Below are 27,774 nucleotides of genomic sequence, written 5' to 3' on the forward strand. Positions count from 1 at the left end.
ATAAATAGGGAAACTGAGGCTCAGTGCTGCAATGACTGGCCCATCTAGGACTAAAGAGGACTGACTTTTCTCGTTCATTTAGTCATTCATTCAACAAACATTTAACGACTATCTAATCCCTATGGTTGTCGCTGGAAAACATAGGACCTTCAAGACAGAAAGCTGGGAAGTTGAGTTGTATTATTCATTAGTGAGTTGATAGCGTGAATTATACATTGATAGAATTATGTACTAATAATTATGAATCATAATAAGTAAATAACGGGACTGTTTTAATAGTGTCTGGGCTCCGGCCAGCTTCCTAGTTCGGCTAAAACCCCAGCGTCCGGGCGATCCCCAGCTGCAAGTACTAGCTGTTCTAGCGCAAGGTAGAGCAAGTCTCCACCGTCACGCCTCCACCGACCCCTAGAGGGCGCAGCGTCACCCGAGGCTCCGGCCGAAGCGAGGCGGGGCCTGAGCGTGCTGTACGCAGGCGCAGAGAGAGTCTTGGGCGTCCGCAGCTGCTCACTGGTTCATGTCTACAGTGGGGCGGGGCTGGGCTGTGAGGATGGCGTGCGCAGGCGCAGGACCGGTTTCGGGCTCGTGAGGGATCCTGCGGTCCGGAAGTTGACGCGTTCGCGGCGGTTAACGAGGTGAGGGGGTGGGGCGGCTGCGCAAGGCGGTGGCGGCGGGGACCGGAGTCCGATCGGGTCCGGGAACATGTTGGGAGCGAGCTGAGGGGGGGAGGGAAATCCCGAGATGAGGCAGTGTGTTGGAGGAGGCCGAGCAGCCGGGAGAAACAGACCGAGGTGGAGCCTGAGCGTTCCTGAGAGAACCTGAGGGTCAGAGAGGCTGAAAGAAATGGAGGCACGGAAAGAAGCTTCGAGAAACTGAGGGACCGAGAGACGGGGAGGTTGAGAGAGGAGGGAAGCTGAAGACTGGAGAGGTCGAGGGCAAGAGGCTGATGGGTCCTACCGAGAGAGGCTCAGAGGGACTACGAGAGAAATGTGATCGCACCGGGAACTTGGGAAGTGGAGGGAAACGTAGAAAGATGAGAGTGGAAAACCAGGGTTGCGAGAAAAGTGTGTATATGTGTGTATGATGTGTATGTATGCATATAAATATATATGAGTGATTTAGAATAGTACCTGATACATGTGTCAGCCCGAAGTAAATGTTAGCTTTGTTAAAGCTTCAGACAACTGAGTGACACAATTTTAGGGAGAAGTGGAGAGAAATGAGAGAGTCAGGATGGAGGAAGAGAGTGATGGAGAGAGACGAAAACGGAGAGTCAGAAAAAAAGATTCAAACAGAAAATGAGACAGTCAGATGGAAAACTGAAGTGGAGTGGCGTCGAATGGACAGTTCGAGAAAGACAGTTGGAGAGAAAATCAGACTAAAGAACAGAATCAGAATGGGAGCACATTAGATAAATGAAAAGAGATGGGACCAGGCAAGGAAAGGGAAGAGAGATGAGGGTGGTGAGCAAGATGGACCAAGAAAGACAAGAGATCTGAAGACGGAGAGCCGGACAGGAGAGAAATAGGGAAGCAGAGAAAACCTGGAAAAGCCTTAAGCCTAGGAAACACAGGCCCAGAGACCAAGAGATGGTCCGAGACACAGTTACAGAGAAACTAGTAGATCCAAGAAGTCTAAAAGGTAGTCTTAAGAGAATGGATTCCTTGAGAGTCATGAGGGTGCTCTCAGTCTGGCCCACGTGCAAGGATAGGCAGTCAGCAGTCTGGGAGGAATGCTCTCCTCCATCTAATTGTCCCTGCCTTTTTCTGAGGAACACTGGCTCAGCGTCACGGCAGTCTTCCAAGGCCTTTTCCTTCCCTTCCAGAACAGGAATTCCCTCTGAAGGTGCTGTGGCATCACGCAGCCCAGGTGTTTACCAGGAAGTGATGTGCACTCCCCAGACACCCCCACACGTGGCTACATCCCCACACGTGGCTACTGCTTCTGTGGGAAGCAGCTCTGCCAGTTCTCAAGTTCTTCAGCTGAAACCCTCCCCTGGCTCTAATAACTCCCAGGGTTGGTCTGGGTCCCTCTGAGGCTACAGAGATGGAACCTCTGGACTCTTCCGTGATGGCCCTCAGAGACTGAAGGCAGAGTAGGTGAAAGCACTGCTAATGAACCAAGGTGAATTGTGGCCATTTGAGTGTAAATTTTTTGCCCAGGTTATATGCCCGTGGTTCCTCTCACTGTTTTCGCTGTTAGTCATGGTGCAGAGGAAGCACTGGACTTGCGTACCAGTTACCTGTTTAGCTTCTCTGTGCCAGGCTAGGTGATAAACATTGCAGTGTTTTGAGATGGGTATCGTCCCCATTTTATAGATGAAGAAAACCGCAAAGGGTTTAATTTGCCAGTGGTCACACATCTGATAAATGATAAAGCTGCGATTCAAACCCAGATCTGCCTGACCATGAAGTCTTTACCATGGAAGTCTCGGGACCCTTTGAAGATCATAAACTCTTTTAAGAATCTGAGTGATGGGCTTCCCTCCAGAAAATTGCACATACGAGGGGATGTGCTTTGTTAGTTAGGACTTATGCAGCTAAAGAGTCAGAAACCAAACCTTAAGAAGAAGACATTTTCTTGTGTAGCCATGAAGTGGAGGGTTGGAGGGAACTAAGCCTCAGGCACTAAACGATGATGCCAAGCTTCTCCCCGTCCCTCTTCCACTTCTCTCCTTGTAGTTGCTCGCTGACCATCCTGTGTGTGCCTCATTGTGCCCACGTGCAGGCTTTTCTGTAGGATAGATTTCTAGGAAAGACTATTTAAGAGCTACTGCAGACAACTCCCTGTTTATATTGTCCTTGCTTAGCCACAGTAAATAAGCTTTTCTCTCCTAATAACAGTGTAAATTCCAGGGAAAGGCCCTGATTGGCCCTCCTCGGGCCAATGTGTCCACTCCTCAGACCAGTCACTGGTTAAAGGGGGAGTAGGCTACTGTGATTGGCCAGGCCTTTGTCACTTGCCCAACCCGTAGGAATTCTCTTAACTTAAAGGCAGTGGGAACCAGGTGGATTCCAACAAGGGCTGCTCTCCAAAGGAAAGTGCATACGTTTTTCTGAAAAAAAAAAAAAAAAAAAGAAGTGCCGGGCAGGCAAAAACAAAACATACATAATGCAACACTTGCAAAACTGTGCACTTGATTGCAAAGGGTTCCCAGGGGTCCTGAAACTCAGTGGACCACAACTCTCTCATGTTATTACCTCTCAGGACCACGTTCTGCTGTTGACTGGCCACATGACTTTCCTTCCTTCAGGTCAAACATTCCCTCGTCCGGGGATCCTTCCCTGACTCTCTAGCACGGTCAAGGAAGGCTGCCGCAGCCCCCTGGGCTTCCTTTACCGCAGCCTCCATCTCGGGATTGTCCAGTCTGGCGAAATGACCACCTGTGGGACTCCGTGCTCCTACTCATTGCTGACCCTCCCCCTAGTCCGGTGCTTGCGAAACAGCGGGCTCTCTGTAAATGCTTCTAAAAATGAATGAATGTCCTCTCTTCTCTCCCGCAAACATTCAGGGCCCGAAATCCCAGGATGAACTTGTGTCCATCCCAGAGCTCACCACAGGAGTCATGAGGTGCCCTGCGTGTCACCAGCTTGACCCAGGCCGCAGGCCGTTTACTCTGCCAGCACCTGCCGTGATCCTATCCCACCCCCGAGGAGGAAATTAGCTCCTTGAAGGGAAAGTGCTTCCTTATTGCAGGCACTGGCCTCTCACCGCGGGAGGTGGGGAATGGCTGAGAATATCTGGTCCAGGTGATCAGAACTGAGGCCAGTTTTGTGACAACACTGGGATTAGCCACGGCATGCCGCCTCCCAGAACAAGGGAGGGCAGGGGTCCCCGAGACCGACCCCCGGCTCCCCATCAGGAAGAGGACCCAGAGAAATGGGACTGGAATTGTCCAGAGACACGTCGCCTCTTCGAGGACGCCTTCTTCGGTGATGAGGATTATATCCGGCAGGGTTCTGAGGAGTGCCAGAAGTTCTGGACCTTCTTTGAACGCTTGCAGAGATTCCAGAATCTCAAGACCGCCAGCAAGGAGGAGAAAGACTCTAGGCATCGCAAGCACAGCATCCCGGCACTGGCCGACCTACCTCGCGCTTACGACCCACGCTACCGCATCAACCTCTCCGTCCTTGGCCCCGACACTCGGCGCCCACGGGGGCTAGGCAGGCGCCTGGCCCCGGAGAGAGTGTCTGAGTTCCGCCAGGCCCTGCTGCACTACCTGGACTTTGGCCAGAAGCAGGCGTTTGGGCGGCTGGCCAAACTGCAGCGTGAGCGCGTGGCGCTGCCCATCGCCCAGTACGGGGACCGCATCCTGCAGACGCTGAAGGAGCACCAGGTGGTGGTGGTGGCAGGTGACACGGGCTGCGGCAAGTCCACTCAGGTGCCCCAGTACCTGCTGGCCGCTGGCTTCAGTCACGTGGCATGCACCCAGCCCCGGCGAATCGCCTGCATCTCACTGGCCAAGCGGGTTGGCTTTGAGAGCCTCAGTCAGTATGGCTCACAGGTGAGTGGGACAGAACAGGTTTCCGGTTTTTCCCAGTGACCTTGCGGAATAAGTTGGTTGCCCTATGGCAGTATTGTTACGAAAGCACTTACCCTTTGACCCAGTGATGATTCTTCTAGAAATTTATCTATCAGTTGGCCTGGAGATGGTCCAAATGACAGAAGCACTAACATTACCCAGTGTAGCGCTTTAACAGTCAAAAATCGGAAATGCCTCGGTGTTCATCAGTCTTCCTCTAGGCAGTCACAAAAAAGAATGAGGATGCTTCCTACTAAGGAGTTCTAGGGTTCTAATCCTGGCTCGGCCACTTAAACATTTTTGTTATTGAAGTTATCATACTCTCAATACAGAAGAATGCACGTATCATACGTATATAACTCTGTGAATTTTCATAAGTTGACTGCATTTTTGTGACTAGCACTCAGGTAAAAAAATCAAACTTACCAGCACCCCAGAAACCTTCTCGTTTCACCTCCCAGTTACTGCCTTGAGGCCTCAAGAGTCATCACTATTCTTAGGGATAGATTGTCATTTTAGTGCTAGATTATCAGACCCGCGTTAGTGATAGAATGTCACAGATTATTTTCTCCTCTTTTTCTTACTTTTTTGAAAATTTATTTATTTATTTGTTTGTTTGTTTTGGCTGTGCTGGGTCTTAGTTGCGGCACGCGGGATCTTTTAGTTGCAGCATGTGGACTTCTTAGTCGCAGCATGCGTGCGGGATCTAGTTCCCCGACCGGGGATTGAACCGGGGCCCCCTGCATTGGGAGCACAGTCTTACCCACTGGACCACCAGGGAAGTCCCTCTTTTTCTTACTTTTTATAAATGGAATCAAAAAGTATGTTCTCTTGCTCACTATTGCCAATTATGGCCTCTGTTGCTCAGTATTAGTTTTGTGAGACTCACCTATAGTATTATCATGTAGATGTACACCATTCATTCACACTGTTGTATGGTATTCCACTGTGAAGGCACCACAGATATTAGTTCCTTTTACTGTTGATGGGAACTGGGGAGAGTTCTAGTTTTAGGCTCTTGTGAATGGTACCACTACGAACATTCTATAACATGCCCTTTGGTGTGTTTTGGTACGTATTTCTGTTGGGTATATATCTAAGAGTAGGATCACTGGGTCATACCAATACTTGTTATGGTTAATCATTTTCATTTTAGATTTTCCAGTGGGTCTGTAGTGATACCACATTTTAATTTGCATTGTGAGTTTTGTTTTGTTTTGGCTGCGTTGGGTAGTAGTTGTGGCATGCAGGATCTTTGTTGAGGCATGCAGGATCTTTCCTTGTGGCGCGCGTGCTTCTCTCTAGTTGTGGCATGCAGGTTTTTCTCTCTCTAGTTGTGGCGAGAGGGCTTAGTTGCCCCGCGGCATGTGGGATCTTAGTTACCCGACCAGGGATCGAACCCGTGTCCCCTGCATTGGAAGGCGGATTCTTTACCCCTGGACCACCAGGGAAGTCCCTGCATTGTGAGTTTTAATTTGTGTTTCCTTGATGACTAAGGACGTTGAGTGCCTTTTCATGTATGTATTAGCCATTTGGAGATCCTCTTTTGTGAAGGGTCTGTTCAAGTCTTTTTCCCATTTCACTTTTGTGTTTTCTGTGCTTTTGTTCTTGATTTATATGTCTTTATAGAATCTGGATATGAGGCCTTTGTGGAATTTATGTATTGTAAATCTTGTCTTCTATTCTGTGAGTTTCCTTTCATTTTCTGAATGGTGTCTTTTGATGATGGTGTCTTTTCATTTAAATATAATACAGTCTGTCATTTTCTTTTCATGGTTGCCACTCTTTGGGTTCTGTGTAAGGAATTTTTGCATACTTTAGGGTCATGAAGATGTTCTGTTTTTTTCTAAAAACCTTTACATTTAGGACTGTAATTCATCTGAAATCAATGTGTGTATGATGTGAAGTAGGGGTTAAGATACATTTCCTCTCAATAACACTTTTTAGCGGTTTTACTTTGGATGACTGGTGTCAGTTTCTCCATTTCTGAGGTGAGGGTAATACTAGCGCTTATATTGTGTGGTAGTTGTGAGGATGAAGTGAGTTGATATACATAAAGATTTAAAGTAGTTCCTGATACATAGAAAGGACTCAAAGAAAGGTTAAGCATTACTATTATAATTAATTAGTATCATACATCAGGCTCTGTGCCAAGTACTGTATGTGCATTAGCACGTGTAATTCTCACAGCATCTAGGAGGAAAAAATATGCATCTGTGGGATGGAATTTCCCAAGTCAACAGCACTAAGTGGCAGAGGTGGCACTTGAACCCAAACCTGTTGGACTCCAGAGTCTGATGTGGGACATTTGCTCAGATTTTCAGTTTGGGGAGGGCGAGGGGCTGTGGCCCAGGTCCAGGTCCTCTCCTGACCACACGCTCCCACTGCCCCCCACCCCCAGGTCGGCTACCAGATCCGTTTTGAGAGCACACGCTCGGCGGCCACCAAGATCGTGTTCCTGACAGTGGGGCTGCTCCTGAGGCAAATCCAGCGGGAGCCCAGCCTGCCGCAGTACCAGGTCCTGATCGTGGATGAAGTCCACGAGCGGCACCTCCACAACGACTTCCTCCTGGGTATCCTCCGGCGCCTGCTGCCCCAGCGACCTGACCTCAAGGTCATCCTCATGTCCGCCACCATCAACATCTCGCTCTTTTCCAGCTACTTCGGCAATGCCCCCGTGGTACAGGTGCCCGGGAGGCTCTTCCCCATCACGGTCGGTGCCCCCCTCCCCCCTCCCCAGACTTCCCACCTGGTCTCTGGCCACCCTGGACATGTCCCTTCTCTTCTCTCCTTCTCTGTTTCCCATCTCTTTGATTAATGATGTTCTCTCTCTCTCTTTTTTAAAGTTGCTGTTTTTGGAGCATTTACAGTGTGCTGGATAGAGTGCTAAGTGCTTGTTAGAGGAGACCCCAAAATTTAAAGGCTGAAATAACATAGAAATAAATTTTTCTTATATAACCCAAGCCAGCCAAGTGCGGCTGGTCCAGGCTGATGGGCAGCTCTGTTCTACGTGGTCATTCAGGGACCCAGGCTCCTCTTTTCTCATTGCTCTACCATCTCATAGGGCAGGGTTTCTCAGACTCAGCGCTTTTGACATTTGGGTCTGGATAATTCTTGGCTGCCCTGTGCATTACAGGGTGTTTAGCAGTATCTCAGAAGTGGCAAAGCCAGGACTTGAATCCCACTCACAGACAGACATGGCCCTGTGCTTGATAGCTTCTGTTTGCCCTTCCAGATCTCCTTGTCCCTTCCCCACCTTCCTGTCTTCCCTGGGAGGCACAAACGGACCCCTTTCCCCTCTGCCTTCTGGTTGACCAGTGGGAAAAGGAGAGTCAGCCCCCTCCCCCGAGGTCTCCAGTGAACTGTGACCCTCACCCGAAGTCACAGCTCCTTTTCGAGATGTCTCTCCACACAGCTCTCTCCTTTATGGTTTTGATAACCACTACTTCCTCTTGTTTTTGGGCCCAGGAATTGCTAAGAGCTCTGAGGTTCCTAGCACCAGGAGATGCACTGTCCCTTGTGGTTTCTGGGTCTAAATGCCCATCAGTCTGTCTTCTAAGTAGCCATTAGAAACAGTGAGGATGCTTTCAGAGAAGTGATTTCTAGAGTTTTAATCCCAACTCTGCCCCTTAAAATTTTGTTCTTGTTGGAGTTACACTCTGGATACAAAATAGTACCCATATCACAAGTGTACCGCTCAATTAATTATCACAAATTAAATACCTGTATAGAGCCAGCACCCGGATTAAAAAACATGAACATTACCAGCACCCCAGAAACCTTCCAATTACCTTGATACTTTGACCTTTTATTACATCCTCCTCAAATGATCGTCTTTGAGTGTGCTGTCTGCTGCCTGACTGATCTGTGTCTTCTCTGTCAGCCTGTGACCTCCCCGCCCCGTTGCTCGGGAGCTGGAGTGACAAGGTATGCTCCTGCCTGGGGCTGTCTCCTCACAGGTCGTGTACCAGCCGCAGGAGGCCGAGCCGACAACATCCAAGTCGGAGAAGCTGGACCCGCGGCCCTTCCTCAGGGTGCTGGAGGCCATTGACAATAAGTACCCACCCGAGGAGCGGGGTGACCTCTTGGTCTTCCTCAGTGGCATGGCGGAGATCAGCGCCGTGCTCGAGGCCGCCCAGACCTACGCCAGCCACACCCAGCGCTGGGCGGTGCTGCCGCTGCACAGTGCCCTCTCTGTGGCCGACCAGGACAAGGTGGCGCATGCAGCCAGGCCGCGTGGGGCAGATGCGGGTCTAGGAGGGGTTGAGGGCGGCTAATGCAGGACTGATGTGACCCCACAAGCCAGGGCTGTGGGCTGCAGAGGGGCTGCTCCCACCTTTGAGTTCCTGATGAGGTGGGAGGCATTGGAGCTGAGCTTTGGAGGACAAGGAGGGTTTTGAGTAGGAGAAGAGGGAGGAAGGCAGTCCAGGTGGGGGGGAACCAGCTTGAGCAAAGGCCTGGAGGTGGGAACCTGTGAGTGGGGTGTGGGGAAAGGTGAAGAGACCGCCTGGTTGGAATGGAAGGGTGCTGGGAGAGAGGCTTTTGGGTCACTGTCTTAGTTATTGATTGCCGTGTAACAAATTACCCCCAAACCTAGCAGCACGTTTACTGTTACATTCATTATCTCACATAGTTTCTGTAGATCAGAAATCTGGGAGGAGCTTAGCTGGATGGTTCTGGCTCAGGGACTCTCATGAGGTTGCAGTCAGATGTCAGCTGGGGATGCTCTCATCTGAAGGCTTAACTGGGGCTGGAGGATTATCTTGTCAGATGGAGCTGGCTGTTGGCTGGGGGCCTCTCTAGGGGGCTGTTTGAGTGGCCTCACAATATGGTGGCTGGCTCTTCCCAAGAGACCAAAGTAGAAGCCACAACATCTTTTATGACCTAGCTTTGGAAATCACAAACCATCATTTCTAAAAATGATGAAAACAGTATCCCTTAGTTTTTTTGGTTTTGGTTTTTTGTTTTTTTTTAATTTCCAGATAGTAGATAGTTTTATTTTATTTATTTATTTTTATTTATTTTTAAATTTTTAAATTTTATTTATTTTTGGCTGCGTTGGGTCTTCATTGCTGCACACGGGCTTTCTCTAGCTGTGGCGAGTGGGGGCTACTGTTTGTTGCAGTGTGTGGGCTTCTCATTGCGGTGGCTTCTCTTGTTGCGGAGCACGGGCTGTAGGCACATGGGCTTCAGTAGTTGTGGCTTGCGGGCTCTAGAGCACAGGCTCAGTAGTTGTGGCGCACGGGCTTAGTTGCTCTGCGGCATGTGGGATCTTCCTGGACCAGGGCTCAAACCCGTGTCCCCTGCATTGGCAGGTGGATTCCTAACCACTGCGCCACCAGGGAAGCCCTATCCCTTAGTTTTTAACCTGGTCTGCCCTGTTCAGGGGGAAGGTACTGGGTTAGGGTGTGAATCCCGGGAGTTGAGACTCCCCCAGGCTGTCCTGGAGGCTGACTGCCATAGTCACCTCCGGAAGAATCCCTTCAGGTCAGACTTGGTTGTTTAGTGATTTAAGAAACAACCTTTGAGCACCTCCTTAGTGCCCCCCTTGCTCCCAGGGGCCTCTTTGGGACACAGTGGGAGCTGAGATATGGTTCTTCCCCTCAAGCTGCTGGTCTGCTGAGGGGGGATAGACAAGTAATTGACAATCCCCCAAGTGGTAGAGGAGAACTCTGGATACTCTGAGAGCAGAGTCTTGTTGGATTCAGGAAAGGCTTCCTGGAGGAAGGGACTCTGCACGTGGAGACCTGAGAAAGCCCCATTCTAGGAAGGGGGTAAGGAGAAGCGTGTCCCAGCTGAAGTGTGTGGAGCACTTGTTTTGTGCTGGGCGGAGTCCTGAGCTCTGTGTACTCGTTGCCTCTGATCTTCACAGCCGCCCTGTCTGCCAGGTCCTGTTGTCCCCATTCAACAGATACAGAAACTGAGGTGTAGGCACTTATGCAAAGTCACATAATTGGCAGAGCCAGGCCGTAGAACTTGGTAATTTGGTACCAGAGCCCATACTCTTAACCAGAGGTTGGCAGACTTTCTGTGAAGAGGGCAAATTTTTAGGTTTTATGGGCTCTATGGTCTCTGTCGTAACTACTCTACTATTACAGGTAGAAAGCAGCTGTAGACTGACCTGGTGAGGCTGTGTTCCATTAAAACTTGATTTACAAAAACAGGTGGCAGGGTGGATTTGGCCTGCAGGCTGCAGTTGCTGACAGCCACTCTTAACCACTGTGCTTGGCTGTCTCTTGGGTCCATGAGAAGGGCTTGTGCAAAGGGCCTGGGGTGAGAGAAAGATGGGACAGCTGGGAAACTGCACTCAAAGTGGCTGGGTCCAGATTGTGAAGGGGAATTCAGGAGAGATGGGACTGGAGAGGTGGGCAGGGTTAGACCACCAGGGACCTTGAAGACCCAGTGTGGTGGTGGGCTTTGTCCTGAGGGCACTGGGGGGGTCATGGGAAGGTTCTGAGCAAGGTGGCGGGCAGTGCCAGTTTGTGCTTTAGCAGATCCCTCTGCTGCATGTGAAGGCTGGATGGGAGGGGATGAGACTAGAGACCAGGGAGGAAGCTGGAGCGGGATTGGGGTGGGAAAGGAGGGGCGTGGAGCAGGGCAGGGGCTGTGGGTTTGGGGAGGAGGGAGTGAATTCATGAGATGTTCAAGACGATCAGGTGTGGCTGGGTGGGTGAGAAGGGAGGGAACACCCAGGACAGCCCAGGTGTCTGGCCCCAGTGCTGCAGTAGATGATGAGCCATCTCTCAGATGGGGGCCCGAGTAGGGAAGGGTTCAGTAGAAGCTGAGGCTGTTTTAGACATATGGCTGTGAGGTGCCCATGGGACATCCAGGAGGCCACTGGACACATGGGTTAGTGAGTGCCGAGTTAGTTGTGCAAAGGGCCTGGGGTGCGAGAAAGACAAGGCACTGATGCCGCCTCTTCACTATACCCCAGGTGTTCGACGTGGCCCCACCTGGAGTCCGGAAGTGCATCCTCTCCACCAACATCGCTGAAACCTCAGTCACCATTGATGGGATCCGCTTTGTCGTAGATTCTGGTAAGCGCTGCCCCCCACCTACCTCAAGGATCTGGTGAGAAGTGTGGGGTTTGGAGCTGTGCACATGTAGTGAGGGAACTCCGGACCACAGCAGGGAGGAGGTAGTGTTTAGGGCTGTGGAGCAGTGGCAGCATCTTAATCTTGCTCAGGCCTTCCTAGCTTGCGCCTGCCTCAGGGCCTTTGCACTTACCATCGTCTCTGCTGAGAGCTGTCTCTCCCCAGATTTTTACACGGCTCACTCCCTCACCTTATTTCAGGACCTGTGCAAATGTCTCCGCATTAGAGAAGCCCACTTGTTCACTTTATCTAAGTGATCTCCTTTCACTTCCCTTATGAGGCTTTATTTTTCTTCATAGTATGGGCATTATATTTTATATATCTTAATCTATTTATTGTCTATCTTCCCAACTAGACTGTTCTCTGGAAAGTCAGCATAGCCTAGTGGCGAGGAGACACTGGGGCCAGCCTGCAGGTACACTGCCGGCTGTGTGACTCTCAGTGCGTCAGTTTGCTCATTTGTAAAATGGCAATAATAACAGCACCTCCCTCAGGTTGTGAGGATTAAAGAAGTTAATATATTTGGGGGCTGAGGCTGGTATCTGGCACAGGTTGAATGCTCAATAAATGTCAGCGGTTATCTTATTGTATTGAATCTGATGCCACTGATGACAAAAGATTCCATAATTTTATGTTGGATGACTGAACCTCTGAGTAAGAAAAGGCTTGAGAAAATAAATGAAAAGATAAGTGAATGAGGAAACTAAAGAATACATTAACAAAATGGTAGGGTGGGGCCAAGAGTAAGCTCTCAGTTAGTGTTACTGGAACAAAGGAGTAAGTGAGGGTGTCAGTGAGTGAACAGCTGGGTAGAGGGCCAGGCGCATGGAGGGCCCACGTGGCTCCTGCACACACATTCCCTTCCCTCCCTGCTACCCTCCTGCGCACCCAGGGAAGGTGAAGGAGATGAGCTACGACCCGCAGGCCAAACTGCAGCGGCTGCAGGAGTTCTGGATCAGTCAGGCCAGTGCTGAGCAGCGTAAGGGCCGGGCGGGCCGCACGGGCCCTGGTGTCTGCTTCCGCCTCTATGCCGAATCGGACTACGATGCCTTCGCCCCCTACCCTGTCCCGGAGATTCGGAGGGTCGCCCTGGATGCGTTGGTGCTGCAGGTGAGGCAGGGGCTGGTAGGGGACTGGATCCTGAGTGCTGGTGCCAGAGAGGAACCCAGGAGGCATTTAGACATGGTTTCAGGGTCAGGAAGGGCAGGGCTGGCCAGGCCACTGAGTGGAGCTCATTCCTTCCAAATGTCAGATCCTGTATTGAGGGGAGAACTATCCCCCCAAATCCACAGGGTCATGGGAAGAACCTTGTGACTCAATCAGAATGCTTTCAGCTGTAACAGAAAATCCATCAAGAAGTGGCTTTAAAAAAAAAAAAAAAAAAAAAGAAGTGGCTTTTATTTATTTATTTTTATTTATTTATTTAATTTATTTTTTTTTAATGGGTGAATTTTCTTTTTATTAATTAATTAATTAATCTATTTCTGGCTGTGTTGGGTCTTTGCTTCTGTGCGAGGGCTTTCTCTAGTTGTGGCGAGCGGGGGCCACTCTTCATCGCGGTGCGTGGGCCTCTCACTATTGCGGCCTCTCTTGTTGCGGAGCACAGGCTCCAGATGCGCAGGCTCAGCAATTGTGGCTCACGGGCCTAGTTGCTCCGCGGCACGTGGGATCTTCCCAGACCATGGCTCGAACCCGCATCCCCTGCATTGGCAGGCAGATTCTCAACCACTGCGCCACCAGGGAAGCCCCAAGAAGTGGCTTTTAAAACCAGGGTTTTGGGCTTCCCTGGTGGCGCACTGGTTAAGAATCTGCCTGCCAATGCAGGAGACATGGGTTCGAGCCCTAGTCCGGGAAGATCCCACATACCGTGGAGCAGCTAAGCCCGTGAGCCACAACTACTGAGCCCGTATGCCACAACTACTGAAGCCTGTGCGCCTAGAGCCTGTGCTCCACAACAAGAGAAGCCACTGCAGTGAGAAGCCCTCGCACCACAATGAAGAGTAGCTCCCGCTCTCTGCAACTAGAGAAAAGCCCGCACACAGCAACGAAGACCCAACGCAGCCAAAAATAAATAAATTTATTAAAACAAAAACAAACAAACAAAAAACCAGGGTTTCTCAGTACATTTTATGTCATGGCTCGTATCTCAGTAGTTAGTTTTGCTTAGATTAGGCTGCTGTGACAAATAGACCCACTCACATAACAGCCAACACAGCAGAACGTTAGTCCTTGGGTTGGTGGGCAGTTTCCTTTATTCAGAGACCTGGGCCTTTTTCCTCTCATGGCTCCGTCATCTCCCTGGGGCCTCTTCATCATGTGTGTCAGCCAGCAATGGGGAGAGAGCGTGGGACTTACGTTTGGGAGGGTGTGAGGGCCGTGTCCACAAGCAGTGTGCTTCCCTTCCACTCACCCTGGTGAGAGCTCAGTTCTGTGGCCACACCTCGCTGCAGGGGAGGCTGGGAAGTGTAGTCTCTGTGCTCAGGAAGAAGCAGAAATTGGAAGTGGGGAACAGCAGGTGGCATCTGCCTCAGGCTCACACGTGCCCCGGTCGGAGAGAGGCATGAACCAGCCCCCTTTCCTATGGGTGACGCACACTGATTGTTTCTGTTCATTTGATTTCCTTTTAAAAAAATGCCAGTTGTGACCCATGTCATGGAGTTCTGACTCACATAACCTGCTGTTTGAAAAATGCTGTCTTGAACAATACAGAAAACGTACCGTTTCACATAACAAGAAACCTTGAGATAGGGAAATTCCAGGCTTGGTTATTTATTTATTTATTTAATATTTATTTATTTATTTAATATATTTTGGTTGTGCCAGGTCTTAGTTGCGGCACGTGGGATCTTTTTTTAGTTGCGGCATGCGAGATCTAGTTCCCCGACGAGGGATTGAACCCGGGCCCCCTGCACTGGGAGCGTGGAGTCTTACCCACTGGACCACCAGGGAAGTCCCCAGGCTTGGTTATTTAAATAGAATGGTGATGTCATAAAGGACCAGGGTTTTTTCTAGCTTTCCAGCCTCAGCTTGTCAGCAGCCGTTCTAATGACGATGATCATGATGATGATGAAAAGCACTTACCTAGCACTTCCTGTGTGCTAGCTCTGTTCTAGGTGCCTGAGTTACGTATATAACTTTTGCTCCTCACACAATCTCTGTAGTAGGTAAACTTATTCCAATTTATGGATGAGAAAAAGGATGCAGAGAGGTTAAGTAGCTTGATCCATGTGGTATGGCTGGCAAGTGGCAGAGCCCGGATTCCATCTGAGGCTTCAAGCTCCAGAGCGTGCCTCATGAATGCCACCTGGCTCTGGTAGCCATGGGCAGCACCTCCTCCTTCTTTACTATCTGGCTGCAGAGGCGATGAACTGCCCCTCTTTGTGGATCTCATTTTTTTTTTTTTTTTTGGCCGTGCCAAGCAGCTTCCAGGATCTTCGTTCCCCAAGCAGGGACTGAACCCAGGCTCACGGCAGTGAAAGCGCGGAGTCCCAACCACTGGACCGCCAGGGAATTCCCAATTTGTGGGTCTCATTTTTAAGGCCGTGGGAACCTTTTCCAGAAGCCCCCTGGCTGGTCTCCCATCCTGTCTTGTCAGCAGAACTGGGTCACGTGTCCACTCTGTGACCTGTAATTGTCCGCGGGGGCGTGGCATCGCCCGACTGGATCAGAGCAGTGATTCGCAGTCCCAGCTATGCGTTGGAATCACGAGAGCGCTTAAAAAAACAAAAAACATCCGTGCCCTACCCCTCACCCAGAGCTTCTAGTTCACAGGTCTTTTAATGAGTATTAGTGATCTCCCAGACAACACCACAGCTTCGTGAGCAGGGAGGAAGGTGGTACCACTGGTTGCTGGGTGGATGCCAGAACTTCCGGTGCCCTCCAGATCAGGCCCAGGAGAGCAGGGCACCTTACGCAGAGACTTTGGCTGAACCCCTAGGCTCTCTGAGCCTTGTTCTCACCCTCTCATGGTCACGTGAGCCGCATGCCGGCCTTGCCTTCATCCACTCACCAGAGAGGTGCTCCTTCCCTATGCCATGCCAGGCCTGGTGATGGTACCTGTTTCACTGCTTCCTCCCCATGACCTGCTACCCCTCTGGGCCTTTGGATCAGTCGGGATGCTTTGGTCAAAAGTGAGAGAAACCCAACTCAAACTGTTGTTAGCAGAAAAGGGGATTTTATGGATTTGTGTGTCCATGTTGCGGGGGTGGGGGTCTAGCTTAGGAAAAATTAAGGATTTCTCCATCTGCTGTGAATGGGCTAATTTCCAGGCAGTGGAAAAACTAACCACAATAGCTCTGGGCTTCCATCCTGGCCCCTCACAACCAGAGAGGATGCTGGAGCTTCTCTCTCTCAGCTCCAGTCTGCAAAGTCCCAGGGAAGGATTCTGAATGGCCCAGCTCAGGTCATGTGCTCATTCCTTAGTCAGTCGCTCTGACCAGGGGCTGAGAAACCTCAACTGGTCCAGCTTAGATCGTCTGCTCGCTCCATGGCCAGGGTGTGGAGAAGAGCTGCTAGGCAGACAGATAATGGCCCTCCTTCCCTGCTTCTGTACAATGGGCCTTGACGTTGCGCATTTTAAAGTATCACAAGTTTGTGATCCCTGAGTCCCCCAGTGTTCCACAGTGGCTCATGTGTTCCCCATTCCTGACAGGGTTTGGTTCTCATTCCAGATGAAGAGCATGAGCGTGGGGGACCCCCGAACCTTTCCCTTCATTGAGCCCCCCCCACCAACCAGCTTGGAAACGGCCATCCTCTACCTCCGGGACCAGGGGGCCCTGGACAGCTCAGAGGCCCTCACCCCCATCGGGTCCCTGCTGGCCCAGCTGCCTGTGGATGTCGTGATTGGTGAGGAACCCCCTTTGGGTGATCACATAGGGTGCTGGGAATGGGTGTGGGACACTGCTCGCTCTGAGTGACCCGGGGGCAAGTCTGGTCCTTCTCTGGGCCCTGTCCATTCATTCTCAGGTCCTCTGTGTCAGGTCCTGTTCTAGCGCCAGGGATACAGCAGTAAACAAAACAGACACTTCCCTTCTCTGCACAGCCTGTCCCCAGCTCCACCGTGGTACCCCCTCTCTTGCGGTTGGATGTCAAAACCGCCTGCCTCTTCCTCTTGCTCTTCCTGAGTCATCCCTGCCCCTCCCGAGGAACTTGCTGACCGAGGCATATTCATCTTGCCCAATCCTCCTGACTTGAGACATTCTGTGTCTACCAGCAATCCACGGCCCAGAGAATATTCCTAGCTGAGTTCTACCACCTGGGGCACCACTTCCCAAGCATAATGCTCAGGCGAGCTTTCTGCCTGTGTCAGTGTCGTTAAAGTCTCCATCACTGCGGCACGCTGGAGCGTCAGGACGGGCAGCGGGCTGGATACCACCAACCCTGGGGGCCACCCACAGCTATGGAAATGGCTATTTTTGTTTATTTTAGAAGGAAACAGGGCTAGTGCAAGGAGAATCAGATCTGAGAAGAAAGGGAACAGTCTGTGAGCATTTGCTTTGTGTCAGTGGAAGACTTTGTGGCCCTTATTTCATCTTCACCTGGTGAGGGGAGGGCCTCTGGGCGCTCCTGTTGTACAGTTGAGGAAAACGAGGCTCAGAGAAAGGCTGTCCCTCGCTCGCCAGGGAGGCACGCCCCAGGCAGGCTGGCACCATCGGTCCCCAGGCTCTGCGGAGCAGGAGACACAGATGATGCAGTGCCGGGCAGTTCTGGGCCCAGGTGGCTCAGTCACCGTTCTTGCTCTGTGCCAGGTGGAGCTCCCAGTGCTTCACAGGTGACAGTTCATCTTCACAGCAGGTAGATGCTGCAGTTAACCCATTTCACAGATGGGGAAACAGAGGCACAGAGAGGTGGAGGGACTTGCCTGAGGTGACAGAGCTAGGGGGTTCTGGGACAGCCTTGTTTTACTGCCCTACTTTATCTTATGAGGCTACATGTGTAACAGGATCTTTCTGGAAACGTAGGCTAGGGGAACAGTGAGGGTGAGTCAGATGCATGACATGCAGGCCACTGACCTTGGGGCAGGTGGAAACAGTCTTCCATCACATTGGAATCCGATTCTGGGTTTGATTCTGTCCCTCTGGCTCCCGAGGCCCTCTGTGGGTGAGGTGGAGGGGGGGTCAGGGGTCCCAGAGGGCTGGGGGTGCTGTCAGGCGCCCAGGAGGCTCAGCGTGGCGTCTGCCCCCAGGGAAGATGCTGATCCTGGGCTCCATGTTCCACCTGGCGGAGCCTGTGCTCACCATCGCCGCCGCCCTCAGCGTCCAGTCGCCCTTCACCCGCGGCACCCAGAGCAACCCCGAGTGTGTGGCGGCGCGGCGACCCCTGGAGAGTGACCAGGGCGACCCCTTCACGCTCTTCAACGTCTTCAACACCTGGGTGCAGGTGAGGTTGACAGCAGGGTGCCCCCGTCTGGCTGTCGTTCTTCACGGGGCCAGGGCCTCCCTGAGGCTGTGGCTCCTCCTTGTGCGCCCCACCCCCACCCCAGGGACGACCACTGAGCCCTCCGCAGGCCGGGCCTGTCTGCGGAGGACCCCGACTCCATTCATGGGACCAGCACGTGCAGAGGCCCCCGCCTGAGGGGGAGCCTGCGGTTTCTAAAGCACTGACGAAAGCCAGTGCCATCTGGAGAGAGTTTAGTTGCCTTAGGGTGGGGGCTCTATCTCCAGCACACGTTCCCTGACCGGGCCGGGTCCTGTTCTGGGCAGTGCTGGCCCGGCCCTCCTGGGGCTCCCAGTTCAGTGCAGGAGAGAGACCGTCCCTGGACAGTGACCACCCAGAATGGGCTGTGATGGGGAGTCCAAGGGGCTGGGAGAGCCCAGGGAGGGTGTCTGACCCCATGTGGTGTCTGGGAGGGCTTCCTGTAGGAGGGGGCAGTGGGGCTGAGACCTGGAAAAAGGAGGAGAGCAGGTGGTGCTGAGGGAGGGCCGGCAGGCCTGCCTGCCATCCTCCCAGAGGCTGGTGTTTGGGCTCACACTGGGTTTGTCTGGGCAGTGGGTCGGCACCCCCATCCCTCCTCCCAGCTGGCCAGGCCCTGACCCTCTGGTGGCCGGACCTCCACCCAGGTGAAATCTGAACGGAGCAGAAACTCTCGCAGGTGGTGCCGCCACCGGGGCATAGAGGAGCATCGGCTGTATGAGATGGCCAACCTGCGGCGCCAGTTCAAGGTGAGGCCCAGGAGGAGGGGTGAGGGCCGGCCTGCCCAGGCAGACAGGGCCAGGAACAGACCTGCTGAGCGGGGGTGGAGGGCGCTGGAGTGGGGTGTGCATGAACACCTTCTGCGGCACGGCTTCCCATCCTCTGACAGTCATGAGTCCCACCCTACACGTGCCTCCCCTACCGTCACATCACCAGGTGTGGGGTGGGGCCCGGGCAAAGGGGTAGAGATCCAGGAGGGCTTCCTGGAGGGGTGGACAGGGTAACAAGCCGCATCCTCACGAAAAGCCGCCTTCTCTGGAGTGGGGGAGCCGAGCTGGCCGAGTGCCGGCAGGCTGCACGGGGCACCAGATTTGGAGCCGGACGTCCCAGCAGTGAATCTGAGCTCTGCTGCTTGCTAGCAGTGCAACCCTGGGCGAGTTACTGGGCCTCTCGGGGCCTCAGCTCCTCGCTCTGAAAACGGGGAGGCTAAAAACAGCCCCTGCCTCCCAGCGTTCCCATGAAGATTAAATGAGTTAATACACGTAGAGCTATTTAGAAGGGCCTGACACACAGGTGTTCCCATACAAATGTTTGCAGTTTTCATTGTCATTATGAGGATGTGGTTCTATAGCTTGCTTGTGTCGTTAATATTCCACGGGCATCTTTCCATTCGAGCACAAAAAGATCCAGTGCCGAGGACTTCTCTGCGGTCGTGTAGCGTGCCACGGAACGAAAATAACGGTGTAACCGTTCCTCTCGGCTACAGGAGGGCAGATTGCGGCCCAGAGTGGACGGTCACTGCCAAGGCCTCCCACGCAATCGCAGGGGTCTCCACGTTGGGGACCACCAACATCCCAGCTGTTCTCGGCATCTCTCAACATCTCTGACTTTCTTTTTTTTTTTTTTATACGTCTCTGACTTTCTAAAGAGCGACGGTTCAACCTTTGTTGAGCCCCAGACGCTCAGAAACTAATGAAAAGTGTGGGTCCTTTTCTCTCTCTCACTCTCTGAGTCACATATGATATCCTATCTCTCCTCGTTGATCGGGGCTCGATGAGAAACAGAAGGTCCAATCCAGTAGGTCCCTGGGAGACTGCTTCCAAAGGTGTGGGCAGTAGGTCTCTAATGTGCATTGGAATCACGGGGAGGGTCCGTGATATCCAGATTCCACACCCACCCCCCCTGAGATTCTGATTCAGTCATTCTGGGATGGGGCCCAGGTCTTGGCATTTCTGAGCGTACCCGGAGCCTGCTGACGACTGTGTGGAGAGGAGGCCCCGGGGAGGACCCTGGGTGGTGATCGCCTGGCCTCCTCTCCTCCCTCCTGGCGGCTGGCCCAGGTGTTCCGTTGGCTGATGACAGAGACGGCTCTTTCCTGGAGCAGTCATGTGCCCGGCACCATGCAAAGAGTTGTTCTCCTACAGCCCCTTTCAGCCCTAACAGCCCTAGCAGGGAGGTCCCAGGAAGGGCCCCGTTTTTCATTTGAGGCAAAGTGTGGCTCTAAGGGTGAGGTCTTGTGCCAGCCAGCAGCAGGCCCCAGACCGGAACGTGCGTCTGCATCCAGAGCATGCCTGGCCTGCCCTGTGTCCCTCACTCGGGCCCCACCCGCCCCCAGGAGCTGTTGGAAGACCACGGGCTGCTGGCCAGGGCCCAGGCCTCAAAGCCGGGGGACAGCTACAGTCGGTTACGGCAGCGCCGGGAGCGCCAGGCGCTCTACCAGCTGAAGCGCCAGCATGAGGAGGGCCAGGGGCGCAGGCGCAAGGTGTTGCGGCTCCAGGAGGACCAGGACGGCGGCTCCAGCGATGAGGACCGGGGCGGCACAGCCTCCCAGGGGGCTGGCGACAACGTGGACATCCAGGTGAGGCGCCGCGGGGCTGACTGGTGCCTGGGGTGGGTGGGGATGGAGTTTATCAGAGTGGGGATGTGGGCTGCCCTGGGGGTCTTATGGGACATGGCCCTGCTCTGGGGTCTGAGAGGACACAGCCCTGCCCTCATTCAGGAGGCAGGTTTCCATGGACGGGAGTCTACAGAAACCCTTGGATCCACAGATTGCAGTACAAGCCCCTGGGGTAGCGGGGAGGGCCCTCGGGAACCCACCGTCCCCCGTGTTGCCACCAGGATGTGAAGTTTAAGCTCCGGCACAACCTGGAGCAGCTGCAGGCGGCCGCCAGCTCGGCCCAGGCCCTGACTCGGGACCAGATGGCCCTGCTCAAGCTGGTGCTGGGCCGGGGCCTCTACCCCCAGCTTGCCATCCCGGACCCGTTCAACAGCGGCCGCAAGGACTCGGACCAGGTGGGTCTCCTTCCCTCTCCCCGTCCCCGTGTGTGTTTTGTCATCTGTCACCCCTTCCCGGCACCTGCTCTGTGCTGGGGATACAGCAGTGACTGAAACAGCCTGGGCCATGCCCTTGTGGGGCTGCAGTCTAGTGGCAGGGGCAGGGGATAGACTCGTTCCCAGACAGATGACCAGAGTGGTTGGGGTCGGGATGGGGACCCAGGGGCGGAGGGGGACCTGATCAGCCTTGGAGGAGGTCAGGAAGGGCTTCCTGGAGGAGGAGACTTCTGAGTTGAGATGAGGCGGAGGGAACCTGGCAGCGGGAAGAGCAAGTCTGAGGGCCTCTGTCACCCAGCGCCCGCCTTCGGCTTCTCCAGATCTTCCACACCGAGACCAAGCAGGGTGCCGTGCTGCACCCCACCTGCATCTTCGCCAACAGCCCTGAGGTGCTGCACACACAGGAACAGGAGGCCAGGGGCGGCGATGGGAGCCGAGGTACCGTGAGCCCAGGTAGGGGTGGGGAGAAGCCCTCCGTCGGGGACGTGAGGGGCGAGACAGTGACCTCAGGGTGCCCCTTGCCATCTGGGGTTACCCCCTCGCTCCTCCCCACATTCAGCTTCGCTGGGGCTTCTGACGTGGGACCTGCAGGTCCCAAGAGCCAGACCTGGCTGGGTGGCCTTGGCAAGTCCACCCCTTGCTGAGCCTCGCCCTCCCACCACGTGCTGGCTGTCCCGAGCCCCGAGGCCTGAGGTTTTAGCAGTTAGAGCAGCGCCTGCCGGGAGACCTGTCCCGGGAGCCCCGTGAACTTCAGGGCTTGGTCCTGCCTGGGGGGCTCCCCCAGCCCCAGCATTCAGGCAGTTGGATACGGTCTACCTTCTAGTGGGATCCAGGCCACAAAAGTCGCCTCAGCTGAGGCTGCACTCGGGCCAGGCCAGTCCCACCAGGGTGCCCTTCCCCAGGCGCAGGCCCTGCACTCAGGAGCGGGCTTCACGTCTGCAACGTGAAGGACTAGTTGTGTGCTTTGCCTGAGCGCTGAAACACAGCTCGTCCTTCTCCTGTTTGTAAAGAAAGTAACACACTGCACTAAAATGGTAAACAGTAACCCCAAAAGGTAAGGTTTATGATTTTAAATACCAAAGATAGAATTTGAAATTTTCTCTCTAATCTTTAAGTGCTGTAAATTCCAAGTGAATTTACCCTCTTCCTATTACATTGTTTTACTCCTTTTTGAAAACATTTTGAAAGTTCCAAGCATCTTCGAAGTAGAGAGAGTGTGAGGAACCCTCCGTGCTCTTACCTAGCTGTAGCTGTCACCATTTTTCCATCCTTGTTTCTTCTGTCCCCTTGATTTTTTTTTTTTCCTTTTTGCTGGAGCATGTTAAAGCAGGTCCCAGACATCTTACCAGTTAGTAATAATAATAAAAATCATATTCTTAAGGATTGTTTTTTTGCATCACCACAATGCTGTCATCTCCCCTAACAAAATTAACAGTAGTTCTTAGTATCACTGAATAGCCAAAATCACATCCAGCCTGGCAAAGTATTTAAGAATAAGCCACAGGCATTTTATCGTTACACACGTGAGCGTGTTCTTTGTGTGGATGTGTGAATGGCCCGGGTGGGGCAGGCAGCCGCTGGGGGATGACGGGTGTGGGAGAGGGGGGAGCTGAGCCGTCCCCTCGACCCGTTCAGATGACAAGGACAAGATGAGCAGCAAGCACCAGCTCCTCACCTTCGTGTCCCTGCTGGAGACCAACAAACCGTACCTGGTGAACTGCGTCCGCATCCCCGCTCTGCAGGTGTGTCCCCGCCCCAGCCTCCCTGCCTCCCTGCCTCCCGGCTCCCGGTGCCATGGCTGTGTCCCAGGGCAGGGGGCCCCGGGTGGGCCTGGAGGAGCCACCTTCCCCCAGGCTGGCTGCTGTCATTCATTACTCGCTGAGTGCCTGCCGGGTGCCAGGACCTGTGGAAGGTGCACAAGGCAAGACCCGGTTCCTGCTCTCCAGGAGCTCACATCTCGCGGGGGGAGGGCGGGCAGTAGCACTAAACGCAGTGCAGCACTAAATGATAGGGTAGAGGGCGATAAGCGTTTGGGGAGAATGAAAATAACAGGTAAGGGGATTGGGGAGGGGTGGGTTGAGGGGGGAGGGGAGGGGACAGGTTCTAGTGTGGAATTAGGCGATCCGGGTGGGCCTCATTGAGAAGGTGCAGTCAAATAAAGACCTGAGGGAGGGAGGGAGGGAGCCGTAGGGATCTCTGCGGGAAGAGTGTCCTGGGCAGAGCGAAGAGCAAGTGCAAAGGCCCTGAGGTACCACATGCCTGGTGTGGACACGGAACAGCTGGAGCAGAGTCAGTGAGGGGGAGCGTGGCTGGAGAAGAGGTCAGGGAGGCAGGTGAGACTGGATCCCCCTCCGCCCCACCACCAGAGGGTTCTGAGCAGAGCTGGGACAGGGTCTGACATGGGGCAGAGGCCAGGAGCCCAGCAAGGAGGCGACTGCGGTTGTAGGGCAGGAGCGGGTGGCGCTGGAGGCTGAGGACGTGCTCAGGTTGCAGATATACGTGTGTATATGTGTCTGCAGCCAGCAAGGGGGGGATCCTGACAGCAGTAGCTGCCACACCTGTGTGCCCACTGTGGCCACCCTGTGGTTCCAGGCCTGGCCACAATTCTCACTTCATAGGGGAGAAGATGGGGCTGGGGGCAGGGGGCAGTGAGGAGGAGGGCGTGTCCCTTGACTAAGCCCCACAGCGAGCAAGTGGCTGAGCCTGAGCTCAGGGTCACAGGCCACACCTAAGGCCTCCCCCCATCAGGTGGGCGTCCCCGTTACCCCGACCCCCTCGCTTCCATCCCAGGGAACGTAGAGGGAAGAGAGAAACCCTTCCTAGAGCCCTGGGAGATGTTGACGCTGATTTCCACTGGCACCAAGATAGCGAACTCTGATCTGCTCCGTTATGTCTTCGTTCAAACATGTACTGAGTGGCCACCTGGCACCAGCCGCTAAGTACTCTTCCGGGTGCTGGGAATGCAGTCGTGATCAGAATGGACAAGATTCCCTGTGTTCGTGGGGCTCATGTATAAGTGGGGGAGGCAGATGGTAAAGAGAAGCACAAATGTAAGAGACCACACCAGATGCCGTACCAGCGCCGGATGGAGGAATGAGGTGGGGCGAGGGCCGGAGCACTGGTGATCAGCAGGACCTCAGGACGGAAACACGGCTTTGCTGGCCGAGATGCTGCCTGATATTTCAATCCGCCCCACCCTGACCCTGTCCCTGCCCCGTACAGTTTCTGATGATGGAGAATTTTAAACATGCACAAAAGTAGACAGAATAGCACACTGAACTCTCATATTCTATCACCAGCCCCACAGACCCTCGACCCGTGGCCAGTCCTGCCCTATCCACTCACCCCCGCCCCATCCCATAGAATTTTCCCCAACGTGTTATCTTGACAGTTTTCAAAGAGAAAAGTTGAAAGAAGTGTAGAGTGAACACTCAATATTCCCACTCCCCAGTCCTACAGCTAACATTCGGTCTTTGCTTTATCACCTCTCCACTCATCAATCTATTTTAATAGGTGGGCTTTCTTTTGAATTTCTTGATGCATTTTAAAGTAAGTTGCTGACATCGGTACCCTTCACCTGTAAGCACTTCAGCATGCTTCCCGTTAACTAGCGTTCAATATTTGTGTATATATTTTGAGGATAAAAGGTATAGAGATTGACACATACACATAGTAAGCACGCCATTTGACGAGTGTTGACAAAGACACACACGTGTAGCCCCAACCCTAAGAAGATAAGAGACGGCCACTGGCCCCCAGCACAGGTGACGACTCCCCTGACTTCTTGGAACCTGCTCTGTGTTTTACTCTTCAGTCTTCATTAGTCTCTTTCTCCGAGTAGAATTTCAGCTCCGTGGGGCGAGGCCTGAGTCCATCTTGTTCACGTTGTGTCTCTGGCACCCGGAAGAGTGTCTGGCACAGAGTAGGCGTGTGGCCAGTATTTGTTGCAGGGCTGGGTGGCCGGCTGCGCGGGTGGGTGGGTGCTTTGGAGAGACAGGTGGACGTCTGGATGGGTGGGTGGGAGAGTGGGGGGTGGGCAGGAGCCCAGCCAGGCGGGGGCCCCTCTGTGATGGCGTCCTGCCCCTCCTGCCACTGCCTGTCTCCTGCCCTTCTCTTGCAGTCCCTCCTGCTGTTCAGCCGGTCCCTGGACACCAATGGTGACTGTTGCCGTCTGGTGGCCGATGGCTGGCTGGAGCTCCAGCTTGCGGACAGTGAGAGTGCTGTCCGGCTCCTGGCGGCTTCCCTGCGGCTCCGGGCCCACTGGGAAAGCACCCTGGACCGGCAGCTGGCCCACCAGGCCCGGTGGCAGCTGGAGGACAGAGATGAGGAGGAGGAGGCCCCCGTGAACCGCAAGGAGGTGGCGGCCCTGAGCAGGGAGCTGCTGCAGTTCACGGCGTCCAAGGTACCCGCCTCCGGGGCACCTGCACCCCCTTGGCCAGAGGGGCCATCAGCCATAGGGATGAAAGCTCTGGAAGGCCTGGCTTCCAGCTCATCAGTATGCACACATTTGGGGGTTTTCAAACCAGAGAGGTTGATGACAAGCCCAACATCACACAGCTGGTAAGGGGAGAGCCAGGGTTTGACCCCAGGAGCCATGCCATTAACCCCTGCGGCCCTCATTCAACAGATATTCATGAATACATACTGCATGTGTGGTGCAGGTTACCCCTCGTTTGCAGTTAAGGGCGTGCAGGGTGTGAGAGGGAAGCTGTAAGGTATCTGTCTATTTGTGGAGGACAGACAGGAAGAATTCGGACGGAGCAGATTTGAAACTGATCCCCCACCTCTTTTAGTGGTGGGGAGTTGAGAATTGCTCCTGATTCTATTGCTATTACCCGTGGATGGGGTGCGACCCAGTAGACCAGGGAAAGGGGAACAGGCTGACGTGCTGGAGGAGAAGGGGCAAGGTGGCCAGACTTGCAGGTCAGACTTAAGGTCTGGATGTGTTCCCAGCAGTCATAAGGAGAGAAGGGGTCTGGGGAAGGCAGGTGAGATGGGGGATGGGGCATCAGGGAATGTTCTAGACAAGCCTGTGGTCATGAGTATCTGAAACCGTGTTGTGATTGGCTTAAGCAATTGGCCCCCATAACTGAAAAGTCCAGGGGTGGACTTTCGGCACGGCTGGATCCAGGTGCTCCGATCATGTCTGCCTGAGTCTCTCTCCCCTATTTCCTGTCTCTCTTTGTTCAGGTTTCCTACAGCCTCCGGCGGCTCACAGGGCTGGAAATCCAGAACCTCTATGTGGGACCCCAGACCATCACTGCTGCCCCCAGCCTCCCTGGCCTCTTTGGCTGCTCTACCCCGTCCCCCCATCCCACCAAAGGGGGCTACGCAGTCACTGACTTCCTCACCTACAGCTGCCTCACGGTGAGCACGGACCCCACCTTGGCCCCTCATCCTCCTGCCCCTGAAAATGTGACTTCAGTGATTCCCCCCACCCTCTGCCCCCAACCACACTCCAGCTTAGTCCAGGGATGCAGTTTCAGAAAGGGGCCTGCCAGCCCCGAGGGGTTTTGGGAAGGTCCCAGGCTGGCGGCGGGGGGCGGCGGGGACCCAGGCCTGACACAACCTGCCTGTCGCAGAGCGATGCGGACCTGTACAGCGACTGTCTCCGCACCTTCTGGACCTGCCCCCACTGCGACCTGCACATGCCCTTCACGCCCTTGGAGCGCATCGCCCACGAGAACACCTGCCCCAAGGCCCCACAGGACGGTCCCCCAGGTGAGGCTGGGGCGGTGGCGGCCGGGGCGCCTGTGTTTGCCCAGCTGTCCGTCCAGCCTGTGGTTGTTGACTGTGCCTCTGGGCACTTGCTCGACACTCTGGGGACCCACGACCTCAGCCATCTGCCCTGGCCGGGGCCACGTGCGGACCCCGTCACAAGGACCCAGAGCCTGGGACCAGGAGGCCCTGGAGCCACCTCGTTCTCAGGTCGTGGTGTCTGTCTCTCTTTGGTCTCTGTGTCTCCGCCTGTCCGGTCGCCCTGTGTGTTCCTGTCTGTTTCTCTGTCTCTCTCTTGCCGTGGCTCTTGTTCTTTCCTCTGTCCTGCAGCTGTCTCTGCCTTGGCCATGTCCATCCTGTTGTCAGCCAGGGGACGCTGCAGTGGGCAGACCCGGGCACAGAGTCTGCTGTGGTGCCCCACACGCCACACGCTGGCGCTTGCTGGGGAGATGGCTGTAGGGCCACGTGGTCCCACCCCTGGGCTCTATTTGTCTCTTTCAGTCTCTGTGTCTCTGCTTGTGTCTTTCTCTGTGTCTCTCTCACCCCCTGGGACACAGAGTAAAGACTCGCCTCTGTGTGTGTATTGATCAAGGAGGGCTTCCTGGAGGACACAGAGCTGGAGTCCCCAGAGGCCAGGAGAGAGCCTAACCCCGCCAGGTTTCTGGGATTTGGGTGGGGGTGAGAGCATGCAATGGCGCGTCCCCCTCACAGCCTCCCGTCTCCTCTCCCTTAGGGGCTGAGGAAGCTGCCCCCGAGCCCCTCCAGAAGGCATCCGCCCTGCAGAGGCCCTACCACTGCGAGGCCTGCCAGAAGGACTTTCTGTTCACGCCCACGGAGGTGCTGCGGCACAGGAGGCAGCACGTGTGAGCCCAGCCAGTCCTGGGCCAGGGCCAGGGCCGGGGCCGGGGCTCCCGCCCAAGCCCCCGGCCTACGCGGGGAGGGAGCATAAATATGTGAATAAAGTCTCACTGATGGAACTTC

General features: G+C 54.1%; 1 protein-coding gene across 3 annotated transcripts; it reads left to right on the forward strand.

Annotated features, from left to right (window-relative positions):
- The first annotated feature begins 511 nt into the window (after positions 1-511).
- On the forward strand, positions 512-27,774 carry DHX34 (DExH-box helicase 34). Of its 3 annotated transcripts, none has more exons than XM_082368486.1 (17): positions 512-632; positions 3,509-4,501; positions 6,921-7,232; positions 8,479-8,733; positions 11,454-11,556; positions 12,506-12,723; positions 16,284-16,458; positions 17,798-17,991; positions 18,672-18,773; positions 20,360-20,602; positions 20,863-21,036; positions 21,396-21,528; positions 22,711-22,817; positions 25,196-25,477; positions 26,266-26,442; positions 26,658-26,796; positions 27,527-27,774. In XM_082368486.1, exons 2-17 carry the CDS (start codon positions 3,797-3,799, stop codon positions 27,658-27,660), a joined length of 3,453 nt encoding a protein of 1,150 aa, XP_082224612.1. In that variant the 5' UTR covers positions 512-632; positions 3,509-3,796; the 3' UTR covers positions 27,661-27,774. The 3 variants fall into 3 exon arrangements, with proteins under 3 accessions (XP_082224612.1, XP_082224614.1, XP_082224613.1); XM_082368488.1 differs by having other exon boundaries at positions 21,396-21,513; XM_082368487.1 differs by lacking the exon at positions 512-632 and adding an exon at positions 1,930-2,121.

Source organism: Balaenoptera borealis (genome assembly GCF_965194805.1).
Source record: "Balaenoptera borealis genome assembly, chromosome: 19".
NCBI classification, from domain to species: domain Eukaryota; kingdom Metazoa; phylum Chordata; class Mammalia; order Artiodactyla; family Balaenopteridae; genus Balaenoptera; species Balaenoptera borealis.

Excerpts from the sequence above, each read along its gene's own strand:
- DHX34 (XM_082368486.1), top strand. The coding sequence starts at position 3,797 with ATGCCGCCTCCCAGAACAAGGGAGGGCAGGGGTCCCCGAGACCGACCC. Across the intron at positions 16,459-17,797 it reads GCCTGTGGATGTCGTGATTG|GGAAGATGCTGATCCTGGGC; the intron begins GTGAGGAACCCC and ends GTCTGCCCCCAG. Across the intron at positions 20,603-20,862 it reads GCGACAACGTGGACATCCAG|GATGTGAAGTTTAAGCTCCG; the intron begins GTGAGGCGCCGC and ends TGTTGCCACCAG.